The sequence below is a fragment of the Cervus canadensis genome, chromosome 1 (genome assembly GCF_019320065.1).
Source record: "Cervus canadensis isolate Bull #8, Minnesota chromosome 1, ASM1932006v1, whole genome shotgun sequence".
NCBI lineage: Eukaryota > Metazoa > Chordata > Mammalia > Artiodactyla > Cervidae > Cervus > Cervus canadensis.
Window position 1 is genome coordinate 46,462,490 of NC_057386.1, and position 17,636 is coordinate 46,480,125.

General features: G+C 39.4%; 1 protein-coding gene across 7 annotated transcripts in view; it reads right to left on the bottom strand.

Moving 5' to 3' along the window:
- The window catches only part of TADA2A (transcriptional adaptor 2A), a 45,263-nt gene that overhangs the window by 10,101 nt on the left and 17,526 nt on the right, over positions 1-17,636 (bottom strand). For 6 of the 7 annotated variants that reach the window (XM_043481703.1, XM_043481676.1, XM_043481712.1 and 3 more), the window contains 6 exons: positions 14,316-14,407; positions 12,408-12,565; positions 11,250-11,338; positions 10,002-10,074; positions 3,919-3,982; positions 2,527-2,570 (listed from right to left, as the gene is read on the bottom strand). In XM_043481703.1, coding sequence (XP_043337638.1) covers positions 2,527-2,570; positions 3,919-3,982; positions 10,002-10,074; positions 11,250-11,338; positions 12,408-12,565; positions 14,316-14,407 — 520 coding nt within the window. The remainder of the gene's footprint in view (positions 1-2,526; positions 2,571-3,918; positions 3,983-10,001; positions 10,075-11,249; positions 11,339-12,407; positions 12,566-14,315; positions 14,408-17,636) is intronic. The other variant, XM_043481722.1, reaches the window with a different exon arrangement.

Genomic DNA, 17,636 nt, shown 5'->3' on the forward strand with positions numbered 1-17,636 from the left:
AGGAAAATTCTTGGCCACAAATTCTAGGGGCTGATTTGATGGGCAGCCACAGATTCATTTTATTCACCACCAAAAAACCCTACTTCTACAGGGATAATACAAAAATTTGGAGCAATTTCATTTGATGAAAAAAAACTGCTATGCCTACGATATTAAGGTCACACGTACAGTCAGTACAAAGGCAACTGAAAACCTCTCAGACCACATTGCACATGCCATGCCTTTCTTGGAAGCACAGAGCTTCCCCTCAGCTCTATCTGTAAAAATACAGTTAAAGAATAAAGAGGCTAAGCTGACCTCTGTCCACCAGCTGGGAAGAGAATTTATGCAAGAGTCAAGGTCTACTACATAGAGGTTAAAATCCAAAAGCCCAGCAATTGCAGACATAGGAACACACTACCAGAACATGACCAATTATTGTCGACAGAAAGGGCAAGGGAGAGCGGACCTGGAGTTATTTTTGCAAACCCACAGCTCTCGATTAGGACGAGGCTAAACAAGCAATAATGTACACTGGCAGAAGGAATGTAAATTGATATAACTATCTTTCAGGAAACAATCTAGCAGCATGTGTTAAGCATTTTTAATAATCATATTCTTTGACCTAGTAATTCCGCTTCTCGGAATCTATCTTAAAAAAATTCTAAATGCAGACAAAGCTTTATTCACAAACAAGTTTACCTTTGTGCTATTTGTAATGATTTTTTTTTAACTTTTTATTTTTTTCCATTTATTTTTATTAGTTGGAGGAGTAATGATTTTTAAAAAACTGAAAATAAGCTAAATATTCAATAATAAAGACAGGTTAAGCACATCATTATATATTTACAACTTATATTATATGTAATAGGACCCAGATAATCACGATGGTGTGATCACTCATCTAGAGTCAGACATCCTGGAATGTGAAGTCAAGTGGGCCTTAAAAGCATCACTACGAACAAAGCTAGTGGAGGTGATGGGATTCCAGTTGAGCTATTTCAAATCCTGAAAGATGATGCTGTGAAAGTGCTGAACTCAATATGCCAGCAAATTTCGAAAACTCAGCAGTGGCCACAGGACTGGAAAAGGTCAGTTTTCATTCCAATCCCAAAGAATGCTCAAACTACCGCACAATTGCACTCATCTCACACGCTAGTAAAGTTAATGCTTAAAATTCCCTAAGCGAGACTTCAGCAATATGTGAACCGTGAACTTCCAGATGTTCAAGCTGGTTTTAGAAAAGGCAGAGGAACCAGAGATCAAATTGCCAACATCTACTGGATCATCGAAAAAGCAAGAGAGTTCCAGAAAAACATCTATTTCTGCTTTATTGACTATGCCAAAGCCTTTGTGTGGATCACAATAAACTGTGGAAAATTCTGAAAGAGATGGGAATACCAGACCACCTGACCCACCTCTTGAGAAATCTATATGCAGGTCAGGAAGCAACAGTTAGAACTGGACATGGAACAACAGACTGGTTCCAAATAGAAAAAAGGAGTACGTCAAGGCTGTATATTGTCACCCTGCTTATTTAACATATATGCAGAGTACATCATGAGAAACGCTGGGCTGGAAGAAGCACAAGCTGGAATCAAGACTGCCGGGAGAAATATCAATAACCTCAGATATGCAGATGACATCACCCTTATGGCAGAAAGTGAAGAGGAACTAAAAGCCTCTTGATGAAAGTGAAAGAGGAGAGTGAAAAAGTTGGTTTAAAGCTCAACATTCAGAAAACTAAGATCATGGCATCTGGTCCCATCACTTCATGGGAAATAGGTGGGCAAACAGTGGAAACAGTGTCAGACTTTATTTTTTTGGGCTCCGAAATCACTGCAGATGGTGATTGCAGTCATGAAATTAAAATACGCTTACTCCTTGGAAGGAAATTTATGAACAACCTAGAGAGCATATTAAAAAGCAGAGACATTACTTTGCCAACAAAGGTCCATCTAGTCAAGGCTATGGTTTTTCCAGTGGTCATGTGTGGATGTGAGAGCTGGACTGTGAAGAAAGCTGAGCGCCAAAGAATTGATGCTTTTGAACTGTGGTGTTGGAGAAGACTCTTGAGAGTCCCTTGCACTGCAAGGGACCAGTCCATCCTGAAGGAGATCAGTCCTGGGTGTTCACTGGAAGGACTGATGCTGAAGCTGAAACTCCAATACTCTGGCCACCTCATGCGAAGAGTTGACTCATTGGAAAAGACCCTGATGCTGGGAGGGATTGGGGGTAGGAGGAGAAAGGGATGACAGAGGATGAGATGGCTGAATGGCATCACCGACTCGACTGACATGAGTTTGGGTGAACTCCGGGAGCTGGTGATGGACAGGGAGGCCTGGCGTGCTGCGATTCATGGGGTTGCAAAGAGTCGGACACGACTGAGCAACTTAACTGAACTGAACTGCTGGACATCAAAAATTTTTAAAGCTTCCTAGTGATGCTAATATGCAACTTGGATTAAGAACTACTGCCATAAATGATTTAAAACTATTCAATAATGATGGGAAAAATTTTAAATTAAAGAAAAATGCTAATACTTACACTGAAACTTCCTAAGGTTGATTAATCCATGGTCTCTTATAATTCTAGAATGAAAAACATAATTATCTATGATAATTAATTTCACATTTAACTATGTCTTCCACAAGCAGCTTTCATGAGACAGCATGAACACTACGTGGGGGAATATCAATGTCCAAAGGAGCCACTCCCCTCAAAGATCTGCAGCTCAGTGAGGCACTAGCACAGTTTTAGGCTCTCAAGTACCATGTATCTTTCCTCTCCTTGGGCAATGAAGAATCTCAATAACTATTTGCTGGATGAATCAATGAGCACCCACAAATACTGAAAAACACGTGTCTAACACGTGTCTGTAACTTAGATGAAACAGAAGGGAACCTGTGTCCATGGTCTAAAAATTATCTATTCAGCTTTAGGGAAATGATAAGTGAGAATAACCATTTAAGGGAAATCTGTTAACCATGAAGGGTGCCATGATCACACACTCAATGTTTACAACTGTACATTCACAGAATGCCTTGAAGCTATTTGAAATAAATCTTGTGAATGTTTAATGGAAGGGCATCATAAAACACAAGATCTAATAGAGACCTCGACAACTGAGTTTTACAATACTGTCTAGTTCTAATTGCATGTTTTAAGAAGAACAAAATCTAGGTAAACCATGCAGAGTTCCATGTCTGGAACCTTCGATTTCTATTGCCTAGCAATGAACCTTCTCTCAAGAATAGCTGAATAATCTTCAGCGCTCACTGGAAGCTAACTCCAGATATGCAGAGAGTAAGTTTTATTTCAGATCATGTCTCGGTCCCTCCAGAGTGTCTCATAAGTCCTATTTCTTTTTCTCATTGTGATGCCGCCGTGTCTCTGGTTAGTAACATGCCTACACATATATACACAGACACCTGTGAGTACCCTTCTCTGAACTGTTAAAAGTCTCTGTAATCCAACAGAGATCTGGGATCCATAACTTCTCAGTCTGAATGTAAGGTTTTTGTTCTGTTGCAAAGAGAAGGAATAATCAAGAGTGCCTAAAACTTGCTCATGATTCCTTTGAAATCCTTTTAGATAAAAGATTTCTCATAAAAATTCAGCAGTCAGAATGGAGCGTTAGAAAAAGCATAACAACTTAATAATACCTTGAATTTTTCTTGTTGGTTTTCTCCTTAAAAGAACATACCCATATTATTCATTGGTCATAATATTAAGGAAGGGGTAAAGAAGGAGGAGGTAAAAAAGCAAAAAAAAGGAGAGGTAATATTAACTTTTAACAGATGGAAAAGTTGAGAATCAAGGAAGTTAAGGGTATTCCTCAAGGTCATAAGATAAGCCACAAGTGGAACTTGTTTTTATGGGCTATATGTGGTCAAAAGTCCAAAGGCAAAAGAAGGCAGGATGGTCTCCCAGACTTACTTTTTTCGTCTTTGTCGCTCCTTTAACCTGGAATGATAGATATCCACTACAGCCATCTTCAGAGCTATAAACAAACAAACACTTACATATAAATATAGCCAAGGCAAGAAGAAATCTATTGCCCAAACTGTTCTAAACTTTTAACCTCGTATTGCTAACTACTTCATATTCACTGGTGTAAGAAATCTGTCTCTTGGAAACAAAAAAATATCCTAGAATACTGAATTTCTGAACCAGTAAATTACAGTGAAATTATTTTTCCTAAGTATATGTTTACAAGGGATGACCCTATGGATAACAAATTCTGCTTTCTTCTAAACATCTACTTTGACCATGCCTTGCTATGTATATTAACTTTCACATAACAGTTCAACAAGGAGTCTGAACTTTGGTAAAACATGGGCTAGAAATTACGCATATTAGAGTTTCACATTAGGAGAAAGAAATACTGAAATCTAACAAGCTGGGCTATAAGCTGATGCACTATAGCTGTATACAACTTCAGTCACCAGAAAGTGACCAGGAATACTTTATCCAGGCCATCCTCCCTTGGGTCTGAGATAAAAATAACAAATTCTAGCTGGATGATCTGAAGAGATAACTGAATGCAGTATTTTTTAAACTTCAGTTATTAAAAAAAAATAGAAAAGTATTAGGTATCCCAGATTTGTTGTCATTCGTTTCTAACAAGTTCAAAAATTTAAACAACATTGCTTCATTTTTCCTCCTCACCACCCACAAACTAAAAATAATTCAATAATATCAGGTCCAAGATTTAAGGCAATGGATTTCAAATCTTTTTTTTTAGGTTGCAGAACTCTTTCTCTATGTGAATTCTTTCTTGGTTTATACGTGTTCCTTATAGAAGCATAGATATCACAGAATGCCCAGACCCTGCCAGTGTTTCCTAATATACCTGGTATTAGGTGTAATGACAGGTCCTAGAACGCTGTTCTGGGGGAGACAGGCCTTACGTAAGTCTGTGGTGGAAGTGGCAAGAGGAATGGGGAGGAGACGATCTGCTTTTGACATGCACCACAACCAAGTACAAGCTTTAGCGTGGACTCTACCTTCCTTCTTAGGAGAAAGAGAATTAGGAAGTCAACAGTTCAAGGCAGGAGAAGCAAATAGAACAAATAAGAAGCAAACAGGTAAAGAGCTAACATACACTGAGTATTTATCACATTCCAGGCTCTTTAGGTGCCTCATCTCATTTATCCACTGAATAACAAGATGAGTTCAGTAGGAAACAAACTACCAGAAAATCCAGTGGGGAGGTTAGTGCTAATTTTGACAAAACAGTTCTGTAATTTTTCTAATATACTAACATATCATGTTGTTTCCTAAGATTTGTGTGGGAAAGAATTAAAACAGAAAAAAAAAAAACAACAACTGAAGAGACTGTGTTACAAAAACCTCTATAAATAAATCCTGCTGATAAACGGTTCTGGTGCCTGATCAATTCAGTAGTGGAAGCTTGTACAACCAGCTCTGGAGAACAAAGCGAGAGAGGGAACACAGAGCAAAATGCGAGGAGAACTGGAATTCTCCCAGGGAAAAAATTTCACAGTTGAAGCTCTCTCTTGTCTTGATGAAGCACACTCGCATCGCAACAACTGATTATAAGGTCTTAACTGCATGAAAAACCCAGGGAGGACACAGCACAGCAGGCAGAACAGAAGTGAGAGGGAGACACTGAATGAAGGACAGTCGCAGGTTCACACCCTTCTTAAAGTGACTGGAGAGTTGAGTAAAGCAGGCACACAAAGACCCAGAGCTCCTTAAAAACAACCAACCCAAACCACCCATCACCTCTCCACTGCTGCCAGGCCTCTGAAATCCCAGTCTGGGGGGATGACTAGTCTCCGTGTGATTACACTGGGGACTGATAGCAAAGTCTCCAAATGGCTGCCTTAAAATACTGCAAGAAGTGGGCAGAAGTCAGAGGCAGCTCCTTCCCACTGCAGTGTATTTCTAACATTGTTCAAAATAGCTGGCAACATGTTTCTGTTTTCCTGACAGAAGGCACTTACTGCTTTCTTGGCAAGAAAAGCAACTCAGAGGCCTTAACTGTGAGGAAACCAATCAAAACCCCTACTGCAAGCACACAAGCACAAACCTGGGAATCAGGTATTCCCAGAATGAAGCTCCTTAAAAGTCACTCCCCTGCCCCTGAAGCTTTTGGCCGAGATGGACACAATCAGGGCTATGAAAAAAGGATGGCTATGTGACCTCATAGTCAAAGTCAGCATCCAGGAAGCCTTAGGCAAGTTGCTTCACTCCTTTGTGCATTTCTCTGAAGGTAGAATGGGAAAATGACTATTTCTACTTCTCAGGAATGTGATTAAGTCATAATTATAAAAAATGTGAAATCTAAAAAGAAAAAAAAAGGTTGAAGGTGGTAGATACAGTAAGTCTAGTAGTATTAAGAGCACAGATGTATTAAGCACAGTAGTATTAAGAGCTTGAGATGGCTCTGCCACTTGCAGGTTATAACTTGACCTTGATATTTCCACTCCTCAATTTCCCCACCTATAAAATGGGCAGAGTAACGCCCAACCCAAAGAGTTTTGTGAGGATTAAATGAGTTCACACGTGTTAAGAACTTAAACGGTACCTGGCAAACAGAGAGTGCTGTATGTATTAATTATTATTATTTACAGCCTTTAACAGTTAGAAGATCAGAGGTCCAGCCTGGTCACTGTGCCTACTCACCTACCTACTGGCAGTTTCTTTCCCTTGATGGTGATTTGGCTGCTTTGTGCTTAGGACTGTTTAGACATAAATACCATTAAGACTGAAAATTGCTGTTTAGTTGCTCCGTCATGTCCAACTCTTTTGCGACCCCATGGACAGTCAGCCCACTAGCCTCCTCTGTCCATGGGATTTCCCAGGCAAGAATACTGGAGCAGGTTGCCATTTATTGCTCCAGGGGATCTTCCCGATCCAAGGATTGAACCCGCATCCTCTGCACTGGCAGGTGGATTCTTTCCCACTGAGCCACCTGGGAGGACCAAAGGCTGACAACACGGACCAAAGAAAGAAAGTCGGGGGCATGGGGGGGGAACACACCCATATCTGACCAAGACATTTTGCTGAAATTAGCTTTCCAAATAAAGGGAGAGTAAACTTCTCTGGTGTGCAACCCTGAGAAGTGCTGAGAACACAGACCCAACACAGAGAAAGGCGCTCATGACAGACAACTCCTGCTTGCCCGGCTAGCAATGATTAGAAGATGCTGTGCTAAGGCTTACCACCTGGAAAACTCTGAGAAAGACACCAGTCTACAAATTTAGGAGAGATTTTCCCAATAAAAGCAGATGGGAAGCAACGCTCCCTGAGGAAAAGGGAAATGCGCTGGGTGTCAGCACTGACGTCTCACAACATACCGTGACACAGGGGGCACTGATATGGGTCTTCTGCATCTCCCTCTCTAGACCAATAATTTCAATTAAGTATGAGGAGGTTTCATTTAGCGATCCCAAAACTTCCTTATTGTCTTCCTCAGACATTACTTCACATGCAGTATCTTTTGGGGGCCCATTCTGAAAGATGTTTGGTATGGCTGGAATGTAATCATCTATTCCTCCATTGTGTCCTAGGCCTCTACAATGGACCATTTAAACCTCCTTTATTAGACAAATTCCATGAATCATAGCAAAAGCCTTGGGAAAGAAAAAGAGCTTGGTGGCATGACCCAACCTTCTAGATGCCTGGGAACAGGATACAAAACCCAGCCAAACAATTTACTTCCGTCTAGTAGTTGTGAGTAAGGAAACGTAAAAGGAATGTTATAAATGCTCAGTAATATTAAGAGTGTAATAGTATAATGGGATGGTAATAACATCAATCTGAATTACGAACCCTCTTCCATTGGAGACATTCACCCTGACTAGTCAGTGTCATCCTTCTTTGTTGGCCTGGGACAAAGAAATAGCAAGCAGGATTCCAAGTGACTTAGAAGAAAGCCCGAGGTTGAATCACTGTCCTGATCTGCAGAAAACCGGTGCCCCCCTCTCTGCTTTGGGTGTGCATAAAAAGCTCCTTCTCATTTCTCCCTACTCTCCTTAGGCTCCTAGTCCCCCTCACTTGAGTGTTCTGGGAGAAACCGCTCAGCTCAAGGGCAACATGCCCCACTGGACAGTGGGGTCGCACTGCCAGAGGAGGAATATGAGAATTTAGAGCCATCGACAAAGCATCCCTTTGATTTCCAGTCCTGCCAACCCTCTCGATGGCGTCATCACCTTTCAAAAAGCACCCATCTAAACATCTTATAGTTCACTACTAGACAGGAAGGGAAAGTGGAGGCAGAGATTATTATAATTTTAATTAAAACTACTTATGTATAACAATAACTGAAGCTTCAGTTGTAGTTCCAATGAATTAGAATCAAGTAACTTAAAAGGTTGCAGAATCTAGACAAAGAACACAAATAACTAAAGTATGCTATAGGTTTGAAATGCTAACTAAAATAAAACTTGCTAATCAATTTCTTCTTTATTTTTTTTCCCTTTTGCCCCACTTAATTATAGAAAGGACCATAACTGCATCAGAAGAAACTGCAAATCCTGCTTTCACAAAGAATGCAGAGTAAAATGAAATACCAACTATCACTATAGTTTTCTTAATAATGTTGAGGCTTAAGAATGAAGACCTTGGACTAAGACCTAGAGACATGATTCAGCAAGTCCTTTATATAGTTGAGACATTACTGACATTAGAGATTTTGACTTTCAGAAGTTCAGTACCTCTGAATAATATCTTGAAAAATACTTATAAACTGCTTTTTTGCATTCTGGATAAGAATGATACAAGCCAGGAAATAATCCCATTTTAATTAAAGCTGGCATATATGAGGAGAAATCCTGAATGGCAGTCTGCACACTACCTTCAAAGGGGACCCCACCACGAGGTGAGAACAGACAGTAACGCGAGTGACCAGGGCTGACAAGCGGAGACTGATACGGACGACGGATTAAGCACAATGGCTCTAGTGAACCTAAAGTAGTCTGCCTTCAAGCTTTCCTCTTTTAGTTCAATCTGCGTCACTTTGACTTTTCCTTAAAGTTGTGTGGGAGAAAAGGAGAGAAATGAAATTTTGCAAAGAAAACTGTTCAAGAAGTATGTACAGAAAAAATTCTAAAGGTAAAATTTTTATGAGGACTCTTTCTTGGTCTCAGATCTGGTGTAACAAATACCTAGACAGCTCTTCTATGGAGGGAAGGGTAAAATTTCCCCTTCAAGGGACAAAGGACCAGTTAATGCAACCTGAAAACTCCATTTATAAATCAACAAGGAGTCTAACTTGTCATTCCTACCTGGCATATACAGTTAAGAGAAATAACAAAGATGTTGTTTAGGAAATATAGAATCCAAGGGTTTACCTACTACATACATCACCCTTAATTCTGGACTGAAATGAAAGAGAAGATTTGAGATTATTTTAAATACACAATTCACTGAAAATGGAAAGAAAGGAAAAAAAAGAAATTCCAGTAAAAGTTTAACCATCCACTTTCAAGAGCCTTACTGACATTAACCATTTACTTATAATGAAAGAGTTAGTAAATCAGGCTAATCTTAAGAATTCAGAAGTGCTAAAAATCCAACAGTTCTGAGAAAGAAGAAATTTTCAGTCTTGGTCTAAAAACTCTTGAACTTCCATTCTTTTCCCCTGCTATGGGAAATCTGGGGTAACAAATTACAATGAACGTTTAGTATCAGTAGTTGCTGTTGAAGTCCCAGGTTTTCACCCTGATTCCTTTTCTTTTAAGGACGCAGTGAGGACCATTTAAACAATTACCTCAGCATAGGCTTGTCTCAATTAAAAGCAAGCTCATATAGTCCAAGGGATGGGATATTCCCAACTACCATTATATGATCAACATTCTCACCATCGTCACAAATGATCTTCTCATTATGGTCAAATCCCGGCAACAGGATACGTTCAGCATCTTAACCACTATACTTTCAGTCTCATAAGGGGCAGGAGACTATCTTATTCATTCTTACATTCCTAGCAGCCAGCACAGTCTCATTACAGGTTGCAATCAATAGAAACACTTATTGAAATGAAATGTTACCGTGTAAAATGTCCGAGTCATCTTCAACAAAATCAATATCTCTCAAGTCCCACTCTGCATAATTGTCAAACTCCTGTTTGGGGAAAAAAATTCCCACCTCAGATCCATCAGCTTTGAATAATGCCTTTATAGGAGCCATGCTTTAAAAGCAAACAGCAAATATACAAACACCTGTTAAAAAGCACTGAATGGGGTACAAGGCCAGGATAACTGCCATTAAGTCATAAACCATGGGAAAAATCTGAGAGGTCTTCAGGCAATATTGACAGCAAAAAAATGAGAAAGCTATGAGTCTAGGAATAAATATTTGGTTCTAAAAGTAGTCTGTTCATAAAGTGTAAATCAAGAAAATCTCACTCTGACTAGCCCTTCAAGTATTTAGGTAAGAAAATTGTGTGCATCAATTCATCTGCCTCACTAACCTTCTGAGGGCTCTATTTATTCCAGAATATTGGTTATACAGCTCAGTGGGTAGATATGTTCACATTCTGTTCAAGGAGTACATCTGCAGGGGTAGTGTCTGTGAGGGAGTTCTACAACAGCAGCTGCCAAGAACAAAATGCTGACCTGGGTGTGGCCAGCAAAATTGTTTGTAGTTTGCTAAACTTTAATTACCTCCAGGAGTGCAATAATTATGGATGAGGCAATAAACCAAGAGACGTGTGACTACACTCACATGGCTTTACGGCTGCAAGAACATGTAGCTTTCTACACACTTATCATTCTTTATACACTTGTGAATATAGTACAGAAGACTGCAATCTACAGCCTACAGGCCAAATTCAGCCCACTGCCTATTTTTGTAAATAAAGTTTTACTGGTGCACCAGCATGCTCATTTGCTTGCTATTATCTATGCTGCTTTTTGTATAATTATGGCAAAGTTTAGTTTCAACAGAGACTTTATGGTCTACAAAATCTAAAATATTTACTATCTGGATCTTAATAGAAAGTTTCCCAATCCCCTGATATAATACAACCTTGGAACTCTCTAGGTGTGGAATGAGAATCAGACTATAGAAACCCTATTCTTAGAAAGGAAATGGTACTTAAGAAATAAGTTCTTGGTCTGAAGAACTTCTACCTTTCTAAAAAAAAAAAGTTTACAAATGAGAAGAGGCACTCAGATGGAGAAAATGGCACTGCTTAAGCCCCTACAAATTACAGTGTTCTGAAAAGCTTTTTAGTGGTATGGAACCTACAGGTAACAGACATGGCCTCATTCGAAACAAAAGGAAGTCTCTCCTACCTCGATGAAATCTGCTCGAGCTGGCATGTATCCTGCCATGTCCCGAGAAAGCAAGGAGTCAAAGGCAGGTCGGGGAGGGTCATCTGCAGCTGAAAGAATGTTGAGTTTTTCTTAATAACTTAATAAAATACTGGCATAAAAAAAGCAACACAAAAAAAGTTCTCATTTAGATTCTGAAATATTTTTATTTGGAGAAAGACAGTGTCTGAGAAAATAAATAAAATTCAAAAGATTTTTATAAAGTAAAGTAAAAAAGTAAAGTTTTATGGAAACAAACTGATTTCTTAAAAAAGAAATTAAGGGGACTTCCCTGGTGGTCTAGTGGTTAAGACTGCACTTCCACTGCAAGGGACATGAGTTTGATTCCTGGTTGGGGAACTAAGACCCCACATGCTACAAAGGGCAGGGAAAAGAAAAAAAAAAAATGAAACTAAGACTTAAGGAATCCTCTAAGTAAATATGGAAAATTCCCTCTGCTTTTTACTTCCCTAATATAAAAGAAAATCAAAGATCTTTTCTTTAGCATTATAGAACTTAAGTATTTACCCTGTCTGCTTCAGCTCCCTTCTCAATCTCAATTTACAAATCCCATCCAATTGACAGGCAAAAATCCCACTGGATTTGGAGTGAGCTGGAATTGAGTCACCAGTCCTGTGATATTCCTGTGATCTTGCACAAATTATTTAACCTCTCTGAATTTCAGGTTCCTTGTATGCAAGACCAAAGCACTTGCTCTTCCTGTCTCACTGCGTTGCCATGAGGAAGAAATGGTCTCAGGCATTTGAGAACAAAGTGCTAGCATCCAAAGAGCTACACAAACAGGAGATAGCCCCAGGTTTTGAGTTAGTCAGCTATGAAACTGTCTCCAGAAAGTATGAGGAAAGAGCCACGGGAAAGAAAAATAATCATATCTCATTATTTGTGCCCTGGGAGTCATTCAGAAAAGATGTCCATTTATAATTCATCATGGGTTTGGTTATGTTTTGTTAGACCCATGAGTCCCTAAGTCACATGAGATTAAAAAAAAAAAAAAGTTTGCTATAACTGCCACAACCAAGTGAACAAAAATAACAAATTACTTCTTGGACTTAATACTGGGATGGTTAATTATAATGAGTTCAATACTGGACTCTCTTACTGATACAGGGAGGTACTTACAGTGAAATGGAATGGCTGTGTCAGCAGTTTTTGCCTCCTCTGCTTGCTTCAGGTTCAGGAGGGTAGATGCAAACAGAGGGTTATTGATGAAATGCTTCATATAGTGCTTCTCACACTCCTCCTTGGTCTTGGTGCACATCTGATTGGCTACATCCTGCCTAGAGTGTGGAAAGTGAGAAAAGGAAGAGTTTTCATTTATACATAATGGTCAACGTATGGTTTGTTCTTTCCATATTTTAAGTCCCACTGATATAATGTGTGGAACATGATACCTCCAAACTGATATCAGTGGGACTTAAAATATGGAAAGAATTTCCCTGTGAGCTAGGCTCTATCGAAAGAATTGCTATAATTAATAATAAGCCACTTCAGAACATTTATATTTGCATATTTTATAGTTTAAAAAACACTTCATGTGAACAAACATTTCTTTACTAGAGCTCTCATGACAGACCAAGCTCTAAGCTGGAAATATGTACAACATAATTTAAATCAATGCTAGTATTAACTGCGTAGTGTATTTACTATCTCAGTTTCACAGATGAAAAAAATGAGGCCCAAAAAGGTTAACAAACTTGCTTAAGAACACAAAGCACGGAAGTGTCAAAGCCACTTAATCTGTACTGAAGAGCCCTGACTCCCGGCCAAGATGATGCAGAGGCGAGATCTCTCAAAGGCCCCTCTCAGCCTCTCTCTTCCACGACGCTTCACTTGCATCATGCCTCCTAAGGCACGTGTCTCCACTTCACATGCCTCCTAAGGCATCACTATGCTCTGATTTATGTACTTCAACCAACTGTACATATATGCTGATTCCCTACCAGACTACAAGCTTCCTGAAGGCAGGATATATGTCATAATTCTTGGCTCCAGCAACCTCACCACCAAGCATAGTGCCTTACCCATACAGGAGAGAGAAACAATGGTCTTTTTGTGGTCTTTGCTAAGGAAGGGGTACAAAGAGGAATAGCCCCTTTTAGACAAAAAGTGAAAAACTAGGCCAAAGAAGACTAGCAAGAAAATGATCACTTTTTCTATCTTCTTTGGTATTCCCATAGTAAACAAAATTTTATGATGCTTAATAAATATAAGCAAAATGTGAATGGAATTCAAATCTCATTCTTCAAGGCCCTGGACATAGGGAGGCAGCATAGGATATTTTATCAACATCTGATAGAGGATATACTCTAGGAAATTAGGGCAGGGAAGAGCTATTTAAGGGTCCTCCGGTAACATTAATAAACTATGTGGTCATAAGAAGTCATTTTTTAACTCCCTCAGCTTCAGATTCTTCATGAACAAATATATTTAAGAATGCCTCTGTTATCTAGTTCATAAAAAGAAATCATCAGTTTGAAAGTACTCCAAAAAGGTAAAAATGAAAGCAGCAGTGTCACCTCATAAGGCAACTGAACGCTGTTCAATTCTGCCATGCTAGGACTGAGCAAGTATCTACAAGCTAAAACCAGAAAATGCAAATAGGTAGCCTATCAGATCTGAATCTCAGGCGAGCTATGGCCATTTATCTAAAGTCTGACTCACTTAAATGACAAGGCCATCTACAGCCAAGAAAAGTTCATAAAATCAGAAAGGAAGAATAACTAACATAGTCTACACTTCCCCACTATTCAGAGAGGAATAATCAACCTTCCGTGGTGTTGATATGTCCAAAGTGGTCTTTTAGAGCTGGCCAGTCACAGATCACTAAACATCCTGTAGCCCTGTGAGGCATTTCAGCCTTGGAAAAACACATGTAGAAGGGAAAAGGATTTGTCTCTAAGTCATGGGTCAAGAGAAAAGCAACATATGGCCCCTAACTCCTTTTTCTGAGGTTCCTCCTTTTAATTCAACAGCACTGTCTTTTTGGAGACTGCTACAGCAGGACAACCCTTCCTCACAAGCTCTTACCAATTTCCAAAGCCACAGTCCATCACAGCTTCTAAAAGAGCCATTTCTTCTTGAGCAGTCCAGCTGGGATCAAGAACAGGAAAATCTGAGGTCTGAGGAAGAAAAAGTTCTGCCTAAGAACAGATAGAGAAATAGAGAACCCAGCAATCCCAAATGTAATCCTAGTTAAGTCCAATGCTGTCATTCTCATGGTGTTTGAGAGACGCCCGAAGAACGTTATCATTAGTTGTTCGCAATCCCCACCTCTAGTTCTACCATTAGGATCTCCAATAAATATTATCAACCACAAATGCCATTTAGCTCATGTAGAAATATGTTTCTTAAACTTAGCACAAAGGTAGATATAAGTATAATAGTGTGTTCCCATTTAGCTAAGAGAGGAATAAAAATGTGTGTATTTTTATCTATTAAAATGCAAGATTAAATCATAAATAAATCATATTTATTATCATATAAATCATAAATAATAATAGAACCAAAGCTACCTATTGGGGAGGGAGGGAGAAGACGGGAGGGATAGGACAAGGATAAAAGCTGGTCCTCTCTGGATATTCCTTTTCTGTAGACCTGACTTTGAAAACATAAATACTGTACACTAAGTATTAAATTTTAATATCACAAAAATCAAAAGTAAAATGTAACAAATTAACCTATGGATTAATTTTAAGGCATAATCACACAGAAAGAAGCAATCCCAGGTGACTTTAAAACATAATAATTTGACTATATATTTATCGTAGAATATACTTTATAAAGTAAAACGAACTGCCAAAAAAAATTAAGTAGTGATTGACAACTATTGTTTTCACGTAGTGTTGGTAGAGCTATTCTGAGATTATTATATGTTGATGTAGTGTGGGATAAAGCTGTTAAGTAACTGTACTGGTGTCACTGGACAGTGGGATTTGGGGCTTGGGGGAAAGAAAAGATAGGCGATCTATGAGGTTATATAAAACCATGTGGTCCTGTATTTGAAATGAAAGTTTTAGTATGAACTCATGATGTATTTTGTCTTAAAATAAAAATTTCCAATATAGAGCACAAACTAGTGATTACCAGTATGTATGTGGGGGGTAAAATATAGGGATGAAGGAGTGGGAGGTACAAACTATTGGGTGTAAGATAGGCTACAAGGATGTATTGTACAACACAGGGAACATAGCCAATATTTTGTAATAACTGTAAATGAAGTGTAACCTTTAAAAACTGTATAAGACATTAAAAAAAAAAAAAACCTATTCAATAAAAAAATCTAGAAAAAATGACTAATCCAACAACAATGAATACTTCTAGTGCCCTGTGTGTGGTCTCTAAGGACAATTTTCCACTAAAGGAACCAGGGCTCTTTCAAGAAAAGGCTCATTTTAGTTTTGGGGAGGAAATGTACAAGATGAGATTGGAACATTTTATTATACTGGAAAGCAAAGAAACTCTCAAAGAATATGAGGGTCATGTCAAAAGGATTCAGAGGTCAACTTGTAGAGGCTCCCACTAACTAAAAATGGAACATTTTGAACATTAAAAAGAATAACAATTGCAAAGGTTTATAACATGCCAAACATCCTCAATGTCTAGAGGATTCCAGAGAAGGAACTCATACTTTCAAAACTGGTAAACAAAGGGAAATAATTTATCCTGCCTTTCTGTACGAACTTTACCTTAGTGTGATTACATAGATAATGCAAGGATGTTTCTTTTTATAGAATTATTTTAACTAAATTAAAAGAAGTGATAGAATTAAAAGATAACTATGCATTTTGCAATCCTAGATGAACAAATCTAGACAATGATCGTGAATGAATCTGATATATCCAATATATGTTACTACTAATTTGTAGGAAACACAGAAGTCAGAGGAACATGTTAACTGGCAAAATCTAGACTGTGCTAACATCTATAAGACAAACAACTCAGGTTTTTAAACAATCAAACTGTATGAAACAAGAGAAAGAGTGAGGGAGGGGTAGGAAGGAGAGAAAGAACCCATAGGACAAATACATGAGGTAACCAACCTAGAACAGTTAGGAAAAAAAAAAAAACAACAACAAACGTCACACAAGAGCCTGGGCTTCCCTGGTGGCTCAGGGTGAAGGATCTGACTACAGTGCAGGAGACGCACAGGAGACATGGGTTCACTCCCTGGGTGGGGAAGACCCCCAGGAGAAGAAAATGGTAGTATTCTTATCTGGGAAATCCTACAGACAGAGGAGCCTGGCAGGCTATAGTCCATGGGGTTGCAAAGAGTTGAACTGAGTAGTTCCTATACACGCGCGCACACGCAGGCACGCACACGTGCACACACACACACAAAGATCTTTAGGAATTCTCCTAGTGGTCCAGTGGCTAGGACTCTGCTCTCAACATAGGGGGTGCAATTTTGAACTCTGGTCAAGGAGCTGGCAGGCTGCAACTAAGAGTTCGCATGCCACAATGAGAGAAGATCCCCACAACTAAGACCCGGCACGGCCAAATAAATAAATAAATAGAAGAGCGATCCTTCAATCACACAGGTGTTTAGAAATTGTTCTATCTTCTGTTAATGACACACACACACAAAAAACCCTCTGTGATCTGTCAAATTATATTACTAATAAGCAATACATTTTATCTGAGCACTTACTAGGAATATGCCTCACGTGAGTACTATGAGATCCAAACGAGAAACTTCAGAGCCTGTATCTGTATTAAATTCAAAATAATCACTCAATCTGGAAAGTACCATGCTGTTGCTGCTGCTGCTAAGTCGCTTCAGTCATGTCCAACTCAGACGGCAGCCCACCAGACTCCCCCGTCCCTGGGATTCTCCAGGCAAGTACATGGAGTGGGTTGCTATTTCCTTCTCCGATGCATGAAAGTGAAAAGGGAAAGTGAAGTCGCCCAGTCATGTCCGACTCCTAGTGACCCCATGGACTGCAGCCTACCAGGCTCCTCTGTCCACGGGGAAGTACCATGCTGCTAAGTCACTTCAGTCGTGTCTGACTCTGTGCAACCCCATAGACGGCAGCCCACCAGGGTCCCCCGTCCCTGGGATTCTCCAGGCAAGAACACTGGAGTGGGTTGCCACTGCCTTCTCCAATGTGTGAAAGTGAAAAGTGAAAGTGAAATTGCTCAGTCGTGTCCGACTCTTAGCGACCCCATGGACCGATGCCTACCAGGCTCCTCCATCCGTGGGATTTTCCAGGCAAGAATACTGGAGTGGGGTGCCATTGCCTTCTCCGGGAAAGTACCATAAATACAGGCAAATAGAACAACTCATAGTTGGAAAGCCTGTATTTCTGAAAGTGCGTTTTCTAATATTAATTAGCCCTCACCAACCTTACT